The sequence below is a fragment of the Candida oxycetoniae genome (genome assembly GCF_023343755.2).
Source record: "Candida oxycetoniae strain CBS 10844 chromosome Unknown scaffold4, whole genome shotgun sequence".
In the NCBI taxonomy this organism is placed as follows: Eukaryota; Fungi; Ascomycota; class Pichiomycetes; order Serinales; family Debaryomycetaceae; genus Lodderomyces; species Lodderomyces oxycetoniae.
The window spans coordinates 85,897-100,935 of NW_026055367.1; the positions used below are offsets into that span (position 1 = coordinate 85,897).

General features: G+C 36.6%; 6 protein-coding genes across 6 annotated transcripts; 3 read left to right on the forward strand and 3 right to left on the reverse strand. All coding sequences in view use genetic code 12, as the record gives it.

The window, feature by feature from the left end:
* Positions 1–106: 106 nt before the first annotated feature.
* Positions 107–877, reverse strand: KGF56_000958 (uncharacterized protein; the record flags this gene model as incomplete). The annotated part of the gene is made up of 1 exon (XM_049326921.1): positions 107–877. One exon carries the CDS (start codon positions 875–877, stop codon positions 107–109), a length of 771 nt encoding a protein of 256 aa, XP_049181862.1.
* Positions 878–1,971: 1,094 nt separating this feature from the next.
* Positions 1,972–2,997, forward strand: MDH1-3 (malate dehydrogenase; the record flags this gene model as incomplete). The annotated part of the gene is made up of 1 exon (XM_049326922.1): positions 1,972–2,997. One exon carries the CDS (start codon positions 1,972–1,974, stop codon positions 2,995–2,997), a length of 1,026 nt encoding a protein of 341 aa, XP_049181863.1.
* Positions 2,998–4,392: 1,395 nt separating this feature from the next.
* KGF56_000960 (uncharacterized protein) lies at positions 4,393–7,245 on the reverse strand (the record flags this gene model as incomplete). Its single annotated transcript, XM_049326924.1, has 1 exon — positions 4,393–7,245. The coding sequence occupies one exon, from the start codon at positions 7,243–7,245 to the stop codon at positions 4,393–4,395; it is 2,853 nt and encodes a 950-aa protein (XP_049181864.1).
* Positions 7,246–7,544: 299 nt separating this feature from the next.
* Positions 7,545–8,627, forward strand: KGF56_000961 (uroporphyrinogen decarboxylase; the record flags this gene model as incomplete). Its single annotated transcript, XM_049326925.1, has 1 exon — positions 7,545–8,627. One exon carries the CDS (start codon positions 7,545–7,547, stop codon positions 8,625–8,627), a length of 1,083 nt encoding a protein of 360 aa, XP_049181865.1.
* A 152-nt stretch (positions 8,628–8,779) lies between these two features.
* KGF56_000962 (uncharacterized protein) lies at positions 8,780–10,516 on the forward strand (the record flags this gene model as incomplete). Its single annotated transcript, XM_049326926.1, has 1 exon — positions 8,780–10,516. One exon carries the CDS (start codon positions 8,780–8,782, stop codon positions 10,514–10,516), a length of 1,737 nt encoding a protein of 578 aa, XP_049181866.1.
* Positions 10,517–12,447: 1,931 nt separating this feature from the next.
* VPS70 (putative zinc metalloprotease) lies at positions 12,448–14,838 on the reverse strand (the record flags this gene model as incomplete). Its single annotated transcript, XM_049326927.1, has 1 exon — positions 12,448–14,838. One exon carries the CDS (start codon positions 14,836–14,838, stop codon positions 12,448–12,450), a length of 2,391 nt encoding a protein of 796 aa, XP_049181867.1.
* Between the last annotated feature and the right edge of the window lie 201 nt (positions 14,839–15,039).

Below are 15,039 nucleotides of genomic sequence, written 5' to 3' on the forward strand. Positions count from 1 at the left end.
CACTAGACAAGAAAAAAAGTACAAAAAGAATAAAAAAGAGGTACAATTACAATTACAAATACGTTCATTGATGCCAATTACTTACAATTTGGTTCCACTACCTCCCTTATACAGCACTATATTCTCCTCTATTACCGCTTCTTGTAAACTTTTCAATTATTTCCCTTATGAAGCTTGGTAGACTGCTCAATAACTCTAAAAAGTTTTCAATAACTTCCTTTAAGGCACTCTGAAAGTCTATAGCATTTCCCTTGTTATACTGAAACCAGGCACCGCCAATAATATAGATACTCAAAAATAATACCAAAAAGATAAAAATCCATGTAAACCAACCCCATGATTCGCCGTCATCCTTTGGGTTCTTATCCTGATCATTTTTTAAACAAACCGCTTTTGTCACCATTCTTATATTCAATTTCCTTTCATTCGATGAATGCCATACAAGCTCTACACCTGTATTAACATCTGGTTCACAAACAAACTCTAAGGTGGCACTAACTATTGAGTCCCCCCACTCTATTGGTTCATATCGGATACGAAATCCCTGATGTGGATGATTTTCAGGAGAATAAATCCTTTCTGTGTCTGAACTAAATGCAATGATTTCAGATATCACGGGAGATTCGTTATCGCTTAATACTTTTGTAATGACGCAAAACTCTGAGTTTTCAGGACATCCTGGAACATCCCTAACTGAATCACAAATGCCTATATTCCAGGTCATTTCTCTTTTGGTTGGCGGAGTGTTGTCAGTGGTGATGAATGAATGCGTCCCCTTGATGCTTTGCAAATCATATTTCTGAAGCTCCCGTGACAGGCAGTCAATAGCCACGGATGTGAAAGCTACAGTTAATGAAACTAGTACATATATCAACATGATGAAATAGGGGAGGGGATGAGATGGAAGGGGGACACACGAATCTGGTCTAAAAGAATTCTCCTGTTGTATTCAATTTTCACGTTTTTTTTTATATTTTTTCTTTTTCTTGTTAATACTCTTTTGATTCTTTTGCTTCCCTTGCCTTTTTTTTTTTTGATGTGATTTTATTGAGATTTTCGTCCTTCTTTTTTTTTTTTTTTATTCCTTTGACAGGGAAGACAAAAGTCAAATCTTGAGTTAGAAATTGTTAATAGTTGTCAATAATTGTCAGGCATTTTTCTTCTGTAGAAAGGAAAATCGTATTACTATCTTTGGCGCAGTTTGAAGTCCATGCTTAATCCACTAAAACTATTTTAATTTTCCAATTTTAAACAAAATTTGTATCACGTGATCTTGATAAAGCAGATGGTGTGGCACGTGATCGTGATTTTTGAGTGAGTTTATTTTTTCGGCCTATAAAATATTTCACAGGGGCGCGAATATACAATAATTGTCGAAGTAAAGAGAGTTGTCCACTCAAAAACCATCTATCAAGGCAACCTGGGCGCAAAAAAGAAAAAAAAAACACAACCTGATATGTGCTAGAGAAGTTCAAGTGTTGGGCATATGTATCCTACTTATTGACAATGTTTTCTTTTCTTTTCTTTTCTTTTCTCTTTTCTCTTTTTTTTTTTTTTTTTTTTTTTTTTTTTTTTTTTTTTTTTTTTGTTTTTTTTTTTTTTNTTTTTTTTTTTTTTTTTTTTTTTTTTTTTTTTTTTTTTTTTTTTTTTTTTTTTATCAAGGGCATTTTGGGTATATTTTTCTATTATTTTTTACAAGCGGAATTATTTCCCCACAATTAGAAGTGAAGCGAGGAAGGTTGATTTTTTTTTTCAACAACTGTTGTTGTTGTGCGTATAGAACAAATTTATCTCTGGAATTAGTGGATCCGAGTATCAGTATAAATTAAATTTTAATCAACTTCAGAACATCTTTTTTTTTTTTTTTTCTTTTTTTTACAAAATTATCATTTTTTTCACCTTCTTCTCTTCTCTACAAAGTTACTAGTTACTACTAGTTACTACTATTAAATTCATTTCATTGATAAGGCGATGGTAAAAGTTACAGTTGCGGGTGCAGCCGGAGGCATTGGTCAGCCATTGTCCCTATTGCTCAAATTAAACACTAATGTAACGGAATTATCCTTGTTTGATATAGTCAATGCAAAAGGTGTGGCTGCAGATTTATCACATATCAACACCCCCGCTGTGGTCAAAGGTTATCAGCCAAAGGACAAGGAGGATAGAACTGCGATAGTTGATGCTTTGAAGGGTACAGATATTGTTATAATCCCTGCAGGTGTGCCTCGTAAACCAGGTATGACGAGAGCAGACTTGTTCAACATCAATGCGTCAATTATCAGAGACTTGGTAGCAAATATTGCTAGAACGGCCCCAAACGCAGCCATTTTGATCATCTCGAATCCAGTCAACTCAACAGTACCTATTGCAGCACAAGTGTTGAAGAAATTGGGTGTTTTCAATCCTAGAAAATTGTTTGGTGTTACAACTTTGGATAGCGTTAGAGCTGAAACCTTTTTGGGTGAGTTGACAAATACTAACCCAAAAAATTTAAAGGGCAAGATTTCGGTTGTTGGTGGTCACTCTGGTGATACAATTGTGCCCTTGGTTAACTATGAACCTAGTGTAAGAATATTAAACAAAAAACAGTATGAAGCTTTTGTTCACCGTGTTCAATATGGTGGTGATGAAGTTGTCAAGGCAAAGAATGGAGCAGGATCGGCAACTTTATCTATGGCTTATGCTGGCTATAGATTTGCCGAGTATTTGATTAATACCTTGAGCGGTGGTCCAAATAGTTATAAAGTGCCAGACTCTGCCTATATTTATTTACCTGGCATCGAAGGAGGCAAGGAATTCTCCCAAAAGTACTTACATGGTGTTGAGTTTTTCTCTGTTCCAGTTGTATTGAGCAATGGCGAAATCAGATCATTTATTAATCCTTTTGAGGAATTAAGAGTTACTGAAGAAGAGAACAAATTAATTGGCGTTGCATTGAAGGGTTTAAAGGGATCTATTGATCAAGGTATTGAGTTTGTCAATGCATCTAAATTATAGGTTATTGTACAGTCTATATAGGCTTTTTAATGCGCTTGATTGTTTTGATTGAAATTTCACTTTATGATACCTATCAACAGGATCGTTTTGTCTTTAAACTTGCACTTGATCTCAAAAACGCACTTTCATTGGAAAAAAATAAAAAAAAAATTCGCAACAAAATGAAATCAAATGTCGTACACTCCACTATTCAATCATTAAACAAGAAATTAACAGCATATATCCCTTTTATCGACTAACTGCTTGCTCCATTTGGTGACTTACCTATTTAACTCAATACCAGTCTAAGGTGTATATTAAAAAGATAAAGTTTAGATTTATCATTTTATTTTCAAAAAAAAAAAAAAAAAACAAGAAAGTAGATTAGCAAAAAGTTTGATCTAGCCGAGGATCGAACTCGGGGCCTTTTCGGTATTTTACAAATCTGATGAAATTGTAAACGAAACGTGATAGCCGCTACACCACTAAACCATTTGGATGTGAGTTACTGGATGTTTAAGGAATAACACTGATATATTAGCTAAGTATCAAAAACTTTGCAAGTGAAGAAGGTTTTGATATTGTACTTGCTCAAGATAAGACATCCCACACTCTATTTTATAGCTCACGTGTATTGCCCTTCCCGAGTCCTCGTTAACAAAACTCTGATCTTCTAATCATAAGCACTCGAAGACAAAGTAATCTGTATGTATTCTATTAACTAGCAAATGGATGTTATCATCCTTAGTTGCCTGATTGTTTGTGTGATATTTACTACTCATATTTTCTGAGTTTCTTTCCACACCCTTTTCCTCAAAGTGGTAACGGGCTAGGAATAAATCATCAAGATTGTTAGTCACGGTACTTCTACTGAGTAGGTATAGATAGACTAAATGAATTAAAAAAAAAAAAAAAGGAAAAGTGGTGATGGCTATCTCTATCTCATAAAAAGTTCAGACTATTAAAATCACGAAACGGAAATTCATGCAGTAAAGACTTTTATGATCAACGAAACCATCAGAAAATGCCTGCGTGGCGAAATTGGTTATCGCTTTTGACTTCTAATCAAAGGATTCCGGGTTCGAGTCCCGGCGTGGGTTTCTTTTCTGCCTTTAAATTCTTTGCGGCTTTAGCTCACCTGGGAGAGCGTCAGACTGAAGATCTGGAGGTACTGTGTTCGAGCCACAGAAGCCGCATTTTAATTTTTTTTTTCATATCGTTGATATCACTACTTTTGTGACAAGGGGGAATTGGTTCTATCATCTATAACTATATGTATATGTATATGTATATGTATATGTATATATATATATATACTCTGTTATAGCCAATTTCAATAATTAATACAACAATTTTACAAAAGCCTCTTTACTCTATTTTGTTTTACTTGAATTTCTGTTTATTTTTACTTCGTCCTCATATGGCTATACTTTTCGACACCGAAACTAATCCTCTGTCTTTATTGGCCCATGTGACATAATTCGGCGTATACTTGATCAACTCCTCGTATGCAGGGATAGCACTCAACGTTTCATTATTTCGTGAAACTGGAGCCAAATCAGCCCAAAAACAATCAATAGTAAAGTTTAGCAAATTGCTATCATCATTGATACTTGGAAGCCAATAAAACGCCAAATTGTAAGGCTCTTCCCAATCCAATTTATTAAGAAATAGCTTTTCAATACCTGAAATGTCTTTGTAGAAATGGCTCTTCCTATTATTGTAAGAGTAGCCATTTGGTATTTGCTTGAAAGGTGGAATATCTGTAGTGTTTCCTATGACTATTGCTTTCACTTCCTCCTTGCGGAAATGCAAATTACACATTCTGTTCTTTGGGGCTTTAATGATGACTTCATTAAAGTTTATACCATATGAACTAGATTTTGAATTTGTGATTTTAATATCAATGTAAGATGCGCCTGGAGGTAAAATGTTGGGAATCAATTCGGTCTTGTATGTGCAAATTTCGTTGCCTTCGGCAATTGATGAACATTTGACATTACCCAGCGGCAGCAGCAGTGATTTGACGACAGAGGGCAACTTGGATATAACATCATAAATCACGCCTTCTCTTCCAAACACTTCAACCGACGATGACTGGTCATCGTTTACTGTTTGTAACAATCGAAGCTTCAATGGATTTTGTTCATTGAACGGCTCTTCAATCAGTATGATTGCAGACCCAAACAACACAACTGCTATCAAGATAAACACCATGTACCTATTGAGCTTGTGAATAAAGGGGATTAAAGGGACAATCAAAGAAAAGGAAAATACTTGAATAGCACCGTAAACAAATGTCTCTCCAGATAAAGACTCTTGCATGGTCTTATTGACCCCATCAAGAACGAGCCAACCCGAATTATAGATGAGGAATAAGGACACTGGCACAGTTAACAAATACTGTAATGACCAGTCATATCCAAAATGCTGGACAAGATGTTTTACTGGGTTTTTATCATGCTGTCGTCTTCCACTCGCATCTCCATTCTCATCCTCATCGTCGTCCCCATCAGACACGTAACGCTCGACAGATCCATCCAAGAGCGGTTCCTCATCATTCCCTCCTCCTCCTCCTCTTCCTCTTCCTCCTCCTTCTTCTTCTTCTTCTTCCTCCCCCTCCTCCTCCTCCTCCTCCAAATATTTCCTTGATAGTCCTGAAAGACTCCAACCAAGTAGACCCAAGAAAGATGCAGTCCCTTGCAATGCAAACAATATGGTGAAGAATAACTCACCCGTGTGCGCCATAGACTCTGCATTGTTTGCTAACCCGTTCGTTGTATAGATCAACAACACCCAATACAAGAAGGAAATCACAATAATCGATAACAACTTTGGGTCTGTGCTTGCAACATGAAATATTCGATTAAGTATGGTGGAGAAGACAGAATAAAGCAACAATAGAATTGACGTAGTAGTGGCCACTAGAAGAAGAGGCTTTGATGAGGGCAAAAACTGATTCATTTCTTGAAAACCGTTTGTCACCGCAAAATAGGTAACAAACATAGCAAGGATTATCGTCAATGGCAATACTAACACCATCGTCCATGTAATAACCCACTTCCTCGATTTCACAGAATAAAACATAAGAAGTCCATTCAAAATTGGAAACACGAGTATCAAAAACAAGTTCAACATAATCAACTGTGAAGATGATATTGCGAAAAAGTTATTGAAGAAAGATGTATACATAGCGGAGTCATTTGATCCAACATCATCAATTTCGTTTTCTGCCATGTGTTTTGTGAAATCTATAGCATTAGAAAGCATATGCCATAAGGACTGAACACGAATATTCTTAATATTGTCTTCTGCTGTATGGTAAATGTCCCGTGGCTTGTAAAATGCAAGGTCGAGACCTCGAAGTCCAGCTTCTTTGTATACAACGTAATCTGTTTCACTATGAACAAGACCGCTACTAAAACCTTGCTGAAATATAGAGGAAGCATAAGGAAATCTGACTTTGCTGAAATATTTGACAATACCATAATCGGTGCCTCTGAACAAGATTGCCTTTCCTCCAGCTCCCGTGCCTTCCAAATTCAAAAAGTATTTTACCTTTTTAAACCATGGGTGATAGGTAAAGGCCTTAGCACCAAAGAGGCCAAACTCTTCATTATTGTTAAAATTAAAAATTATTGTTCTTTTTGGTTGTCTTTCTTGTTTTGAATAGTATGATAAGACACCCAACAAACTTGCCACTCCCATCCCGTCATCTGTGACCCCGTAGCTAGTTGGAACAGAATCAAAATGGGCACTCAATAAGAATGCGGGAAGCGTCTTGTCTCTTCCCTCAATTTGAACCAATAAATTATTGCTTTCATAATAAGTAACGATTTTAGGTTTCGAGTTGGCTTCAAACAAAATTTTATTAGTGCCGTTTAGATCATTGTCATACTTGATGTAATCAATGCCTCTTATAAGTTCGTTTATTCTGTTTTCCAAATATTTATGAACTTCATCATTGGCAATTGACCCATATGGATGCTCATGTTGTGAAATGAGCTGTAAATCTAACCAGGTCTCGTCAACTAGTTTCTTCTCAACCTGGTCCAACGGTAAGTCCACAGTGTATAGCAAGCTATTATCAATATAGGAGACAAGCACCACAACAAAAATTGTTGTTATCACGAACAAAGACAAGGAGGTTTTTCTATAACCAAAAACCGACCTCAATGCAGAAACCAATATGCCTGGTTGCCTTTTCTTTGCTGAAGTGTGTCGTCTATGGTTTCCTGGGGACAACGAGCCATCATCTTCATCTGTCATATTATCGAGACTTTTACTTTGTGCTGTGATTGTTCAATGTTTAATTGCTAGGTTTTGGAATAAAAACGCAAGGCACATTCCATATATAGAGACCTTTTTTTTTTATCTTTATTTTTTATTTATTTTTTATTCTATTACTACATCATGATTTTAGTTAAAGATCTTTTAAACTTTAAGCAATATAGTAAAAAAAAAAAGAGAAAGAGAAAGAAAATCAATTAAATTGCTTAGGAAGGAATTTTTCATACACCTAGACGGTTTGTTCTCTCAAGACCAATTTCAATCAAAGCTTCCCAAGTATGCCAAAATTTGCACCATTGAAGAATGATTTGATTTTAAGAGCTGCGAAAGGTCAGAAAGTGGAAAGAGCACCCATTTGGATCATGCGCCAAGCAGGCCGGTATCTTCCAGAGTACCATGAAGTTAAAGGAGATAGAGATTTTTTCCAGTCTTGTCAAGATGCAGAGATTGCTTCAACGCTAACCATTCAACCTATTGACCGTTTTGACGGCTTGATAGATGCAGCCATAATTTTTAGTGATATTTTGGTCATACCCCAGGCCATGGGATTTGAAATCAATATGGTTGAAGGAAAAGGACCAGTTTTTGCAGATCCATTGAGACATCCCGACGACTTGGCTAAAATTGATTTGAAACCAGATATTAGTAAGAAGTTGGATTGGGCTTATAAATCCATTACATTGACTAGAGAGAAACTAAATGGTAGGGTACCGCTCTTGGGGTTTGTTGGAGCTCCTTGGACTTTATTGGTGTACATGACAGAGGGGCAAGGCTCGAAAATGTTTAGATTTGCAAAACAGTGGATCTTTGAGTATCCTGATGCTGCCCACAAGTTATTGCAAGCTACGTGTGACGCTTGTGTGGAATTTTTGGCCCAGCAAGTTGTTGCAGGTGCTCAAATGCTTCAAGTGTTTGAATCGTGGGCAGGAGAACTTGGTCCCGATGACTTTAACACTTTTTCATTGCCCTATTTGAAACAAATTGCGGCCAAATTACCAAAAAGGTTGAAGGAGTTGGGAGTGACAGACGAGATACCGTTGACAGTATTTGGAAAAGGTGCATGGTATTCTCTTGACGATTTATGTGAGGCTGGTTACGATTGCGTATCTCTTGACTGGACGTTTGATCCCAAAGTTGCAAGAAAGATAGTTGGAAACAGAAGAGTGACACTACAAGGTAATTTAGATCCTGGAGTTATGTATGGATCTGACCAATTGATTGAACAGAAGGTGAAAGAAATGATTAATGGTTTTGGAATTCAAAACTATATTATAAATTTTGGTCACGGAACTCACCCATTCATGAATCCAGACAAAATAAAGCTCTTTTTGGAACTGTGTCATAAGTATGGATCAGAGTAGTTGTAGAGTAGAGTTGAGTAAGTGTTATAGGTCTTGTATAGTGAGAACATTTGCGATGAACTTTATGAACTCGAGGAAGAAAAGAAAAATAAAATCCAGATAAAAAATGAGATGAAAAGCAACAAATTTCACTTTACAAACCCATTTCTTTTATGTTATTTTTTCAAGAAAAAGGTGGTATGGATCAGACATACATCTATGACTTGTCGGACGAGTTTCTCAACTCGCTAAAATTGCTACGATTTGACTTGAATACCTCACAAATAGTGCAACTTATTGAACAAACACAGGAAGTCAAGGTAAAAGCAGAAATTAAAGATGAAAGTTATTACAAATCAGATCTTCACCGCTACAATTTAAAACGAGCGCAAAGCAATTTACCACCTGTGAGTGAAGAAGAATTTGAAGAATTGTTAGAGACGGAATCTATAGAGGACATTTCAGGGTCAGATATTAACAGCGAGTCGGAACTGGATGATCAGAATCAACAAGATCTAAAAGTGCAAAGTTTGATCAATAAATTGAGCATACAAGAAGAAGAAGAAAAAGATAACGACTACAACTCATCAGCATCACATCTACACACGAAAAGTCCTTTTATATTATTTGAGAGCCCTCTTGTTCCTGAATCCAAAGCAATTGGGATATACAAGGCTGTCTTTACGGGCAATGAGCTCGATTCTCCACACGACAGTTTAATGTCTATAAAAAGGCAAGCCCACGGTAAGTCTGCTATATTCATGATTGGCGGAGGACATTTTGCAGGAGCGATCATTTCTCATGAACAACTAGACCTCAAGGGACAAGCTACATTATCATCAAGAGAGCTGAGTGTCAACGTCATATTGTCCAAGACATTTCATAGATATACTACAAGAAGGAAACAGGGTGGTGCTCAAGGAGCAAGCGATAACTCTCGCGGGAAAGCAGTTTCGGCTGGGTCAAGCATCAGGAGATACAATGAACAGGCATTGGCACAGGAAGTCCGAGAATTGATTTCGGAATGGGGGGAGCATATACGCGAATGCTCTTCGATATATATTAGGGCTAACGGTCCTACAAACAAAAAAGTACTTGTTGGGTACGATGGTGCATTGATCAAGCCGGGTGATGAAAGAGTCAAAAAGCTTCCATTTTCTACCAAACGAGCAAGTTTGTCAGAAGTGAAACGAAGCTGGTACGAATTGACTCATTTGAAAATAGTTGTTCTTCCAGAGCCAACAATTAAGACAGAACAAGCGATTAAAAAGGAAAAATTGCCACAACAAATGGAAATATCACCTGAACAGAAGGAGCAAGAGGCATTGGCAAACGAATTAACGACTGCACTAAAAAAACAAAAGGGACCATCCTTTATGAAACTAATTAAGGAAAAAAACATCAATGTTGACGAATACAGGTTGAACACAAGTGGCCAACTTACAAATACGCCAACCTTACTTCATTATGCTTCTGCAAATAGATTGGTTCACATGGTTCAAATTCTCTTACTCAACTTGAGAGCTTCCCCACTTGTAGTGAATGATCTAGGAAAAGTGCCTGCAGAATTGGGTGATTCAAACACAAGAAGAGTCTTTCAAATTGCAAGAAGTAGGCTAGGGGAAGATTACTGCGATTGGGACAGTGCAAAAGTGGGAGTGGCTCGCACAAAAGCAGAGTTTGAAGAAGAGGATAGGAAACGTGAAAATCAGATCAAAGAGGAAAAGCAAAAACAACTAAAACTAGAACTAGCTTTGGAAAAAGACAACCAACCTCCCACTCGTACAGCAAAACCAGTACCAAATAGTAACATTAACATCAATGGCTTGTCTGCTGAACAAAAGGCAAAACTAATGAGAGAACAACGCGCGCGTGCAGCTGAGGCAAGATTGAAGAGTCTGACCCGATAAACAGAATATCCTACAGAGACAATTATATATCGATTTTTATAGATTTAACCATTAATTTCGAATAATCTTTTGCTCTGGCTTGAACTCTCCATTCGACATAAACAATGAACGAAAATGAAGAGTTTTAACGCTAAAACAGTACCTGCAGTCTTAGATTATTCAAAAAAAACCACAGTGGACGGAAGTACAAAACATTGAGCTAGAAACAATTTCAATCTTTTTATGGATGTCATAACTAAACATGATGAGATACAAAATACACACTCATACAAATCGATTCATTCCCCAGATTTACTACCAATTAATGCAAATTGGCAATGAAAAAAACTGAGCTAAATGAAACGTATAAGCTTTTCCTTCGAGTATAAATCAACGAAATGATAGAACCATCTGTGTATCATTAAGATGTTACAAATACTTTTAACATTAGATAAACACAGAGAGCAATTAATCAATACTCACATACCAAAAACAAGTGAGAAATTTGAAACATCTCACAGATGACCTCACTAGCGACTCGGTAAACAAATCTAGACATGGTGTAGTATGGAACGGAAAATCACACAAATTCGATGAAACAATTTTTACCGTACAAACTCATTCCACAAATTCTATGTTAGTGCAACAGAAGGCACAATAGCTGAGAGGGAAGAAAAAAGACACAAGCAGCCAACACATATTTGGGATTGTTTTAATGCTCAATCAGAAGTAAAAAAACTAGTAAAAAACATTACTCCGACAAACAGCTTTACGTTGGATATCATTTTATGGATATACACAAGCTTTAAAAACTAAGTTAACCGAATACATTGAAATAATCTGTTTCAATCGTATTGATTAGAATGAACAGTTCCGGTAAGCTGAATAATTTTTTGGAACAGTACAAAAAATAACATCAATCCAAAATAACCACGTAACAAACTTTCTTCTTGAACTCCTGTTTGCTCTTATCCCTTGAACTTACGAGTCGTTTTCTACTTTTTTCTTGCTTTGATGATAAACTTACTTCCCAGAAAAGTCTATAGGTACGATGGTGTCCTGGTTTTTTCAAATTTCTAGCAAGAATCTTAATCAATGCAGGTAAAAGGATAATGATTTAGTTGACGGATAAAAATGTTAAAAATTACTGAAGCACGAGAGTTATAAGTGCTGTGAAAAATGATGTATGATTCATTTGACGAGTTGAAAGTGAAATGTAGATAAATCAGGAAGATGTAGCAAAACATGGTGACTTATCAGGTCTCAATTGTAATACTGATGATTCAGTGTAAGTATATTTTGAAGAGTTCATGGGTATTTGGAAAACTATGGTTTCAATTTCTTGTATGAAGATGCAAGGTTGCTGTGTATGCATCAAACCCCGTTAAGTTTGCGAACTAGTTTTGAAATATTTGCTCTCTGCTTTATTTGTAGAGTGTTTTCTTGTCTAAATCACATTACGTGGGTGGAAGGCTAGTTGTATTGATATTGCGAACTTATCTTTCTTTTTGTGGCGGAGAAGCAGTAAACATGAAGTATCAACATAAGAATATTGTTGCATTAATATGAATAAGTGGTTGGAAATTATTCAAATTTATCACCTTTTTGTTATATTCTGAAAATGTGCAAACCGAGTTATATTGCTTATCTCATATCTTTTTAGAATAATTGTTTATTCAGTTCCCATTTGTATATTGTAACTTGAAAGGATAGTTTTATTTATCGTTTTGTTTTATTCAATAGTTCATTAATTAGGGTTGTCGAAATGTTTAGTGTTTTTGGATGACCCTGAATGTCAGTGGTTGAACACTGTATAGAAAAGATTATAGGGCAGCTGTACAATAAGTCGGGAAAGGAGCAGAGTTAGAGGATAAATTTGAAGTTTTAGAGTTTGAATTAAAAAATTGTCTAGATAATATAATGATACGTATTGTTTACGTCTTTCAGTTGTTTTAGTTGGAATTGTTTAAGTGATTAGCAACTGTGGTTATTTTTCTGTTAAGAATATGAAGCCAATGAACAAATATGTTAAAGTCTTTGTCTTCAATGGCTTCATTCAAACCAGGAAAATTTTGTCCTGCGTAACCTGTGTATCTGCCGCTTGCAAATACTATGTGCTTGAACCATTGTCTTTGATTTAATCCTTTTGAGTATAAAAAATTACGTTCAAAGTATTTTAAGGATTTGTTGTGAAATCTAATTTGCAAACGCAATTTGATTCTTTGCAATAGTGGCAATTCATCAATGTGGTCATATTGCACTTGAAGTAGTTCTGATTTTTTGTCAAATTGTTCAGTTGAGTTTCTCAAAAATGTTAGTTGATGGTATGTGCGATCTAGTATTTGTCTTAGGTTTCTACTTTCATCGTGATGGTGGTGTTTGTTGCCATGAATAATTCCCATCTGCATCCTTCTGCAAATTGGTGTGACATAATGGCTTTGTGTGATTCTTTTGGTATACTTGTATTCTTCAAAGTCCAACTTCTTTTCTTTTTCTACTTCTTTCCTATCTGAATTTGCTGATCTGTTCAACCAACTTTCGGGAACACGTGCTACAGTTTCGTTGTAATACTGCAACAAACCTGCTGCGTAATTCTCAAGATTAAAATTGATGATTTCTCTTTCGCTCAACTGCAAGGTCAATAACGCCAAGTATTTTGCAGCCAAGTTGTGATAAACAAATCCTTTGTCGCCAAATTTTTCCATCCAGTGGTATGAATCGTAGTTTGAATGGTAATGGTATATTGGGTCATCTTTTCCACCAGTAAAACCTAAATCCACTGATGGGATTCCTAAGTGCTCCAAATAGACAGTGTAGTCCGATCCGCTTCCAAGCGTTTTGATTTTCTCGCCATGGTGTTTTTCTACATAATGATCGTATAACGAACCACCTTCAGGATAGTCCAATTTTTTGGCAACATCAAATAAGAGCGCGTTCAAAACTGGCGATGATCCCAAATTGAGATTCTTACCACTAACTGAAACGTCTAGATTAAGGTAAGCAACAACGTCTCTTTGATACTTTTCAGCAAAGTACTCTCCTTGTTCAGTAGATCCCAACAATCCATATTCCTCGCCATCGTAGCTATGCAATATTATAGTTCTTTTGAACTTGTGTCCTGCCCTTTTCAAGTTACCTAATGCACGTGCGACTTCTAATAAGGTGGCAGAGCCACTGTTTGGATCTGCTGCACCACCTTTAATCCAAGCGTCTCTGTGGTTTCCCAAAATGATAACCTCATTTGATTTTTCACCTTTGATTTCACCGTATACATTCCACAATGTTGTGATCTTGAATTCCTGCTCATTGAATAGGTTAAGCTGGTATTTGGAAGGACCAGTATAGTAGTCAAATCCATCAAGTTCACCTTCAAATCCGGAAATCTTGGCTCCATGGCCGTTTAGCTTTTGTAAAATGGGTTTAACTTCACGATATGATATAGGTAAGGCTGGGATCTTGCCAATGCTTGAGTGTGGGTCCTTTCTCTCGACCCCGGGCTTGGATGCGTAACTAGGGGTGGTTGGATCACCCGGTGTTGAACCTTCTCCACCTAAAAACTGAACACTACCTCGTTGGACTGAACTCTCTTGTCTAGCTGGTCCCTTTGGATACTGTTTGAAACCATTAGCTGGTGTGATTCCAAAGTCATCCCCTGGATCTGAATAAATCAACACACCGATTGCACCTAAATCCTGAGCAAATTTCACTTTAAGACCCCTAAAGATTTTTCCATAACGAACAACAACAATCTTTCCTCTGACATCGATGTCGTGTTCCTTTAGGGCCTTAAAATCCTCCTTTGATCCGTAGTTAGCATATACGTAGTGACCAGTGACATTCCCATTAGCAGCATATCCCAAAAATGTTGGAACGGTGTCGTTGTAAGTAGTTGGATCCTCCTTGACTACATCTTCCTTTAATGGTGCCTTATAGACCAACTTTCCATCTGCATCTACCAAGTTCAAATCATGGTCTTTGGGATAACTCACCAATATTTCGTATGGGTCAATTGTAGTGTCAAAACCAAATTCCTGAAGTTTCTGCTCGGTCCATTCAACTAGGGGGTAATTGGTACCTGCCAAGTGTGCCTCGGCTGTATATTTCTTGGCCCAATTTGATGCTAAATTTATTTTTAGAGATTGAAGTACATTCTGCTCAGGGTCAATACTAGCATTGTCATCTTTATCTTTAATGTCCAATTGAAGACTGGGACCAAAGCTGCTGAAAGGTATTTGTGTGATGAAGTAACATAAAAGTGCTACCACCGTGAATAGAAAATAAGGGGCAGAATTGAACCTTTTGACTCGCAACAATGTCGATGACTGTTGCACCTTCTTGTTCATGATCCTTAATGATTTAGGGTAGTAATGGGTAATATTATTAAACACAATTGATGAAATAATTGACTATCTGTTTACCAAGTTGCTTGTGGTGTGATGTGGAAGTTATAGGTTTTTGCCTTTCCAGAAGAGTAAACTATATACTGTGGCTCTTATCTTTGTGTTACTAAAAGAAACAATGTTTGCTACATGTCACCAAATTGA